The sequence below is a fragment of the Chelonia mydas genome, chromosome 20, assembly GCF_015237465.2.
Source record: "Chelonia mydas isolate rCheMyd1 chromosome 20, rCheMyd1.pri.v2, whole genome shotgun sequence".
NCBI classification, from domain to species: Eukaryota; Metazoa; Chordata; order Testudines; family Cheloniidae; genus Chelonia; species Chelonia mydas.
This window is the reverse complement of record NC_051260.2, coordinates 3,979,558-3,987,454: the sequence shown is the minus strand read 5'-3', so window position 1 is coordinate 3,987,454 and position 7,897 is coordinate 3,979,558. Positions and strand designations below refer to the sequence as shown.

General features: G+C 58.6%; 1 protein-coding gene across 1 annotated transcript; it reads left to right on the top strand.

The window, feature by feature from the left end:
* Positions 1-428: 428 nt before the first annotated feature.
* On the top strand, positions 429-6,813 carry LOC102947473 (poly(U)-specific endoribonuclease-D). Its single transcript, XM_043533159.1, is given in 8 exon segments — positions 429-440; positions 695-744; positions 746-949; positions 1,621-1,823; positions 4,015-4,131; positions 5,303-5,409; positions 5,923-6,065; positions 6,669-6,813. Coding segments are annotated over 8 exon segments (951 nt in total). The 3' UTR covers positions 6,784-6,813.
* Positions 6,814-7,897: the final 1,084 nt, after the last annotated feature.

Here is a 7,897-nt window from a genome sequence, read left to right as displayed (position 1 = left end):
TCCTGGTTCCCGATCCACAATGTAAAGCAGGCCCCCTGTCGATCAATCCTTCAGGAGAGGGAGTCCTGGGGATGTTCTGTACAGCTGTGGAGTCAAGCAGAGAGGGAAAATTTAAGAAACCCCCAGAAAGGTGAAAGTGATTTGAAGGGGGGTCTGTGTGGATGGGCTTCATCCGTATCTAGAATGGAAAATCCAGGAAACGCGGCTTCATCCTGCAAATGCGTCACAGAATCAGCAGGTAGCGTGGGATAGCTGCAGCGGGAGAGGGTGGCGTAGAGACCAGGCTGTGCTGGACAGCCGAGGTGTGAAAGGAAACGGAGTGTCTGAAGCAGACGGTAGATGGAGCTCATTCCAGATGGTCGGAGCTGGGTTCTCTCCCACACGTGAGAGGAAGTAGGCCCTACTCAGACCCAGGGAGGAGGGTGCGTATGGACACTTGGGTACTGTATTAGGAATGGAGCACACGGAAGAGGGAAGCTGGATTCTCCCCTTTGGCTATATTGCCTGCACAGGGTTCCTTGGGAGTAATTATTCCACAACAAGGATGGCTTAGTGACTATTCTAATAGGCACATTAGCTGGATGAACTGAATAAACCAGCCATCATGCCTTCAATGAGCCAGCTCCTCCTTTGAGCTGGGTAAGAGGGGAGTTGGGGACTAGAGCTGTACATGCTTCTTTGTCCATGTTTCTAGCCCGTTACCCTAGTATCTGGCCACTGGGGCGAGGCCGTAGTGAACTCTGGTCCCTCTCGTTGCCATTCCAGGGGAAGGTGAGCAGCGGGAGGTCCCCTCATTCTACTCTGTCTCCGACAGTGAGATCAGGAGCATCTCTGAGGCGCTGTACTCTGCCGACGTGAACAAGGCCACCAGCAGCGAGATCATCCTCAACCTGCAGCACAAGATCTCCTCTGACCAGACCAGTGCAGGCCAAGACTACGCCAAGCAGAAGTGAGGGCACGGGGGTGGAGTGGAGGGGACAGGAGATGCTGGGAAACCCACGTGTGTGGGATGTACAGATCACGGGGGAGGGTGCGTTGAGATTACACCATATCCTTGCACGGGCAGAACCTTCCACAGCCACGTAGAAATTCCCGCAGGGCAGACAGAGTGGAGTGACACAGAGGTAGCATGCACACACGGCAGATGGATCTGGTCAGGGTGTGGGGGTGCAGGAAGGGGGACGGAAGTGTACGTAGGCCTCGTTCTGGCTCTCTGGCAGGGATGCCTCCTTCCGCAGGTCCCATTTATAATGATCCGAGAGGGACTAGTTAGTCTCTGGTCAGAGAGGAAGGATGGTCCAGTGGTTAGAGTACCAGCCAGAGACATGGGTTCTATCCCTTGCTCCTCCACAGACTTCTTGGTGTGACCTGGAGCAAGTCACTTAGTCTCTCTGCCTCAGATTGTCGCGTGTCCAGTGGGGAAAATAGCACTTCCCTGCCCCCCAGTGGGGCGGTGAGGATAAAGGCATTAAAGATTGTGAGGCCCTCTGATGCTCTGGTGTTGGGGCCCAGATAAGTACTTAAGGCAGAGATCAGCTCACCGGCTCTGCCTCCGATTCTCCGGCTGGATCTGTGACTAGGAGCAGCGTCCCTAACCCCCTCTCTCCGCTCTCCTGCCAGGCTCTTCAGCTACGTGGACGAGGATGCCCTCTTCTCCAAGCCCACCTTTGCCAGGCTCTTGGCTCTGCTGAATAACTACGAACGCATGACGGGCAAGGAGGAGGTGGTGACCGACTCCGAGAGACAGGAGGTGGACGCTTTCCTGGATGAAATCTTCAAGACCGGGGTGATGGAGAAACTGAGCCAGTTCTTTCTTTCTAAAGGTAAAGCACCAACCGTGTGGCAGTGCGCAGCTAGGTGATGACATGGGTTGTGTCTGCTGCCAGGTGCTAGAGAGACCACAGCTAATCCCCAGCCTCGGCTCATTGCAGGATCCTGTAGCCCTGCCAGGTGCCGTGGAGACAGGCTTCCCCTGGCTGCGCTGGCAGGAGTCCAAGCAAGGAATTGCCTCCCCTCGGGGGTTTAGTTTTCAGTTTGGGGCTGGGTGGAGGAACGCAGGGAACCCCAGGGCTGGGGCCTAAGCTCCCTGCTCCCCCAGAAGGACTTGACTGAGGGGTCCTGGTTGTACCCACAACCTCTGTTTTGGACTGTGTTCCTGTTGTCCAATAAACCTTCTGTTTTACTGGCTGGCTGAGAGTCTCAGTGAATCCCAGGAAGAGGGGTGCAGGGCCTGGACTCCCCCACACTCCGTGACACCTGTCCCTCGAGCTCGGCTCTCACCCGAGCAGAACGCAGCTCCCGGCACCTGCTGGCCATCAGCGCCGGCAACCAGGACTGCCTGTTCTCACCACAGCTGGCTCCCTCTCTGAAGCTTGCAGTGCGCATCAGCTGGAGAACGAACATGTGTTTCTTGGTGTATTTCCCAATGCACCGTCTGCTCGCGGGCTAAATACCAAGCGTGGCACTCAAAAGCAGACTGTGAAAGCCGGCATCCGCAGCACCCCAGTCATCCCTCCCCGCTCAGCTGCTCGCCGCAAACAGTTGTCACAAATATTGCGTCCCGGCGAGGCAAATATCGCACCCGCCGGGCTAGCGCCACGTGCTTTGCTTCTGAGGCAGGAGTGGGAAGATTCAGGCAACGAAAGATAAGGCTGTTGTTAAAACCAAGGCATACGGGGAACTCCCTGTCACGTGCCCACTCTTGGCCCCGTACGGTCCCCGGGGGGAACCCCCTTCAGTGAGACAGCCCTTCTCGGGGGTTCACTCTCAGGGGTTAAGCCCCTTCGCCTCCTGGAACCGCACCTCTCTGAGCCTTAGCACGCCTGTCTCTGCCATGGGCCCCTTCAGGGAGTCCCCTTGCTCTGGATCCCCAGGGCCTCCACTCCTAGAGGGAATAATGCCCCTCTGATCTCTAGACCGGAGTGACTCTCAGCCAGTGTAAAACAGGAGGGGTCACTGAGTGTCTGAACCCAGCATAGGAAACTCTCAGGGCCTCAGGCCTGGCCTCCCTCCGCACAGCACATCCCAGTCTCCCCTGCATCCAGGTGGGCTCTGCCTGCTCTCTCTCTCCAGTCCTGAGCCCCCCTGCTTCCCAGCTGGGCATCTGATACCACGGGCCCCAAGCCGGCCTCTGTCCATTGTCTTCTCTCCAGGTAAACAGGGTCGTAAACAGGGTCTCCTGGGCCTCCTCTCCTCTCTTCCATCCTCTGGCCCCCTCTGGCTGGAACCGGCTGGTCAGGTCACCGGGGTCCTCTCTCCACAGCCCATTGTCCTCCCACTGGCCAGACCTGGCTGTGACTCCCGAGCTGGGCCACCAGGTCACCAGTCGCTGTGGTCTCCAATATCCAGGCCATTGGCTGGGGCCCCAAGTTCTGTCGCCAGTCCTCTGTAACAACAACCTCCCTCTCCCACTGCCTAGTTAAACCAGTAACGCCCAGGGAAACTGAGTCCCACCCCCCCTGCATGCAACCCATGGGAAAAACCAAAGGAAAACCAAGAAACCCCCCCACTTCGTCACACTCGCTGCTTGCCAGCGGGGTGCATGCGTGACACAGAGGTAGTAGCTTGCACCTGCGCCCGACGGGAGTCTGCCAGCTGGGAGTGACAAAGGAGACGGGGAAATGTGCCGTGGAGGGGCAGTTTGCACACTCAGAGAGGAGTGGGCGTGGGATCGGAGGGGAGGCAGCCTCGGTCCAGGGAGAAGGCCCCGTGTCCCGGCTACGAGGGTTTGACGTTCTAAATAGCGAGGCTGGCGATGGAGAACATGCGATCGCTATCTTCGGGCCTCACCAGCTCTTACAAGCGAGCAGGTGGCGTATGACCCCGTTAAGCCCATGCCAGAGCCATGCAAACACCCTGCTGCCCCTCGCTGGGCTGCGTGCTGTGGAATCTGGCCAGCTGATGGATTCAGACCTGAGATCTCCCTTGGCTGGGCTATGGAAGCTCAGTCCCCGGGAGCTAGCTGCATTGCCCTGCTGGAGACCAGCTCTGACACCTGCTGTCTCCCCGGGCCAGGTATCTATTTGTCGGAGAGTGACTTCAAGGCAGACCTGAAGGAGATGTGGTTCGGGCTCTACTCACGCTCGAAGGGAGCGGCCATGGACTCCTCTGGCTTCGAACACGTCTTCCACGGTACAGCGCTGCTCATGGGGCGGTGGGGGGTGGATCCCCGATGAGGGCACAACACAAAGGCACAGCTCCAGGGGCTGTCGGAAAGATGAATAAACCCGAGGCTCCAGCATGCCCGTTTGCAGAGCCCCTTCTGCTGGAGGAGACCCCCCTCCAAATGCCGGAAACGTCAAACATGGGGGGCCTAAAATCTGGCCCCTAATATTCAGGTTCCTGAGCAAGCAGCAGCCTCATCTGCAGAGGGGCTGACCTGCTGAAAACTGCCTCTGTGAAAATCAGGCCACATGTTTAAGAAGAAGAAGCCCGAGCTCTGGGTACAGCCCTTTCGATCCATAGATCTCCAAGCGCTTTCCAAAGGAGGCTGGTATCATTAGCCCCCTTTTACAGATGGGAAACTAAGGCACAGACAGGAATGCGACTTGCCCAAGTTTGCCCACCAGGCCAGTGGCAGAGGCTGCCGGGAACAATCACAGGGTTGTAATTTCTGTCAATCACACAACTGTGAATGGGGAGGGTGGGGGGTCAATCACTGGGAATTTGCCAAGGGGCCAGTTAGACGTGGAAACTGAAATGGAACAGACTAGATGTGCCAGTCTGATAAGTGGTGTAGCCAAGCCTGGGGTGGGATTTCCTGGGGATAACCCCCTGGTACAGAGTACTGGGGTGGTGGTGGTGGCCTGCAATACACACGTCACTCCGGATAATCTGGTGGATCCTCCTGGCCGTAAGCTGCCTGGCTCCAAATTTAACGCTGGGACTTTTCAGGCCGGCTTTTACCTTGAACAGCATTTCTCAGGTCAGGACAGTCAGCTATTCTCAGCCACTCAACAGGGTATTAATTCACCCCGACCCACGTTAGCACGGTGTCGAGACGACCGAGGTTCTAGGGCCCTGCTGAACAGACAGATACAGCCCCGCGAATGATTGTCCTAAAGCGCCTTGCGGTCGGGCAGTTGTACCAGAGAACTTCACAGATCCCCGTGTACGCTCAGAATCCCCGGGGGCGATGGGAACTCAGGGGAAAGTGAGGAGCGGCTGGAAGAAAGTGAGGGGCCCGCTGGGAAGGGCACAGGGTCTGCGGGAAGCTGTCGGGGGCGCCACCTGCTCTCGGGGCGCGGCGGGAAAGGAGCCAGAAACAGGCCGTGACTCCAGCTCTGCTTCCTCTCGCCTGCAGGGGAAATCAAGAGCGGGAAAGTCTCAGGCTTTCACAACTGGGTCCATTACTACGAGCTGGAGAAGAACGGGGAGATCAATTACCTGAGCTACAGCTACAATGGGCCTGTGAGTGCTGGGGGGAGGGCGTCCACTGGGCTTAGCTCGGCGCGGGTCCTATCCTCCCGATCCAGGGGCAGGTGGCTTCCAGCCCGGCTCAGTGCGGCTCCTACCCGCCCAATCCAGAGGCAGGTGGTGCCCAGCCCAGCCCAGCTCAGCATGGCTCCTAGACCGGAGGAAGGATCCTTTTCTGCTCACTGACGCAACCTGCCGCCTCCTAGCCCCACGAGGGGTCTGGGTTCAAGTCTCAGTCCCAGTGGTGGGGGGCTCAGTGAGTCCCTTTGCAGGCCCAGCACAGACAGGGAGGACAAAGTCTCCTCCCATGGAGTCCTGAGCCATTGCAGTCCTGCCGCCGGCTGGCGAGCAGGCTGCCCGTCTCCCTGCCCGGCGCTGGCTCGTGGGTAGCGAACTGGTGCCATCCTTTATCCCATGCACCCTCTTGAGATAGTTTCCAACCGGAGACAGCCCAGAGCACCGGCTGCCAGGGGCACCCACCTCTTGCGTCTCCTTGTCTGGTTGCAGTGGACCAGCTACCCTGACATCATGGCTTTCCAGTACAGCTGGACGGGTTACCTGAAGAGCGTCGGCTCCTTCTTCATCGGCTCCAGCCCCGAGTTTGAACTGGCCGTGTACACACTGTGCTACAAAACCAGGCCCAACAAGCTGTGAGTATCAGAGGCAATGCCAGGTAGGCCGGGACCCAGTGGGGGGCCGCCCCTGAAGAGCCACCGGCACGGGGGGGGGGGGGACGGACTTTCAGGTGATGTACTGTTTAGAAACTCTTTGTTGTGCGTAAAACCCTTTGAGAAGCCTGCTAATGTCTCCTTCCCCGCAGACTTTTGTGGCAAAGGCGATCATTGCAGTCTGATCCTTAGAGCAGCGGGAGCTGGCAGTCAGGACTCCTGGGTTTTCTCTTGGCTCTGGGAGGGGAGTGGGGTGAAGTGGTTAGAGCAGCGGGGGCTGGAGTCAGGACTCCTAGGTTCTGTCCCCAGCTCTGGGAGGGGAGTGGGGCCTAGTAGTTAGAGCAGGGGGCTTGGGATCAGGATTCCAGCCTTCTCAGCATTGCCAACCCCAAGTGTTCAAAACTCATGTCCGGCCACAGGAAAACAAAACACAGGATTGGCTTAAACCCTCTGAAGCTTCTAAAAAATACCCCCCGTGGGGACACGTTTGTATCGCCCTGCGGGGCACACTCAGGCCTCGAGGCTTCAGAGGGCGACATGGCTCTGGACGGCCCCCCCAGCGGCCTCACGTCCATCTCCTTGCAGGTGCACGCTCAGCCTCGACGGGAAATCGGCTCAGATTCAGACCTACTCCTGGGCCAACTCGGAGTACGGAGAGGGCAAACGGTACCTCGCCTCCTCGTACCCCAACTCCCCCTGAGCCCCCCCCCCTCCACTCAGCACCACGACAATAAACCTTTCCCTCACTGAGCTGCTCCCTCTTGCCTTTTGTTTTCAGGGTCCCAGGTGGGGAACCCCGCCCCACCCCGCCTGCACATGGGGCTCCTGCTGCTAGTTTCTTGCAGTGATTGTTGTTTCGGGAGGGTGCGTACGGGGCCTGTTATGTGACAATAGGTAATAACCTCGGGCAAGTGCAGAGCCCTTTTAGTCCCTGTCCCTTTGCCCCCCCGCAGGCCCCAGGGTTAATGCGCCGTGTGTGCATTTGTTCGGCTCCGTTGGCTCTTGGAACGGGGAGAGTGGGGGGGTCATGAGTCGAGCTTCTGCCTTGTGATCTGCGCTGTGCTCAGCGCTGCCCTGGCCCCTGCGAGCAGCCAGCCACTGAGCTCGCGCTGGTAAAGCAGCCGGGCTAATGGCCTGCCCCATTGTCGCTGTCCATGGTGGACGGCAGTGAGGTCTCCAGGTGGAGTTTAGATGGAAAACATCCCTTATGGCGGCAAAGGAATCCCTCCCGGCCGCACACGGGATTGAGAGCTGCTGGCTCGGCAGCAAGCAGGCACAGATGCCCTGGAAAAGCCGGGCTTCCTCCCTGCCCTGCAGCTGTCCTAACCGTTCCCAGTCTCCAGGGGGCAGGCAGGTGTCAGGGAAACTCCCTGGGCAGGCTGCTGGCCAGGCCATGGTAGTGCTGAGAGATGCGGACCCCTCTCCGGCACACGCACACACCCCTTGCTCCGGAGAAGGGGCATTTTCCTCGCCCTAATAAAGCAGGCAGCCCCGGTGAGTGCAGGGCCTGGCCCTTTGGCTCAGGGTCCTGTGGCCGCAGTAATCCCAACTGCCCTGCCAGGTGATGCGGTTTGCGGCCAAATCCATCACCTCTCTCCTGTCCGCCACGAAGACCCCTTAATCACCTGCAGAGGTGGGGGGATCCCCTGGCAGCAGCAGCAGCTAATGAGAGCTGCCGTGAAGAAATGCACAAACCTCGTTTGCCTGGGGAGAGCGAAGCCTTTTGCCTTCCCGAAGCCTGCTCCTGAAATCGATGGCAAAACTCCAGGGGAGCAGGACCAGCCCTTTAAACAGCCATGCGGCCCCGGGACGGC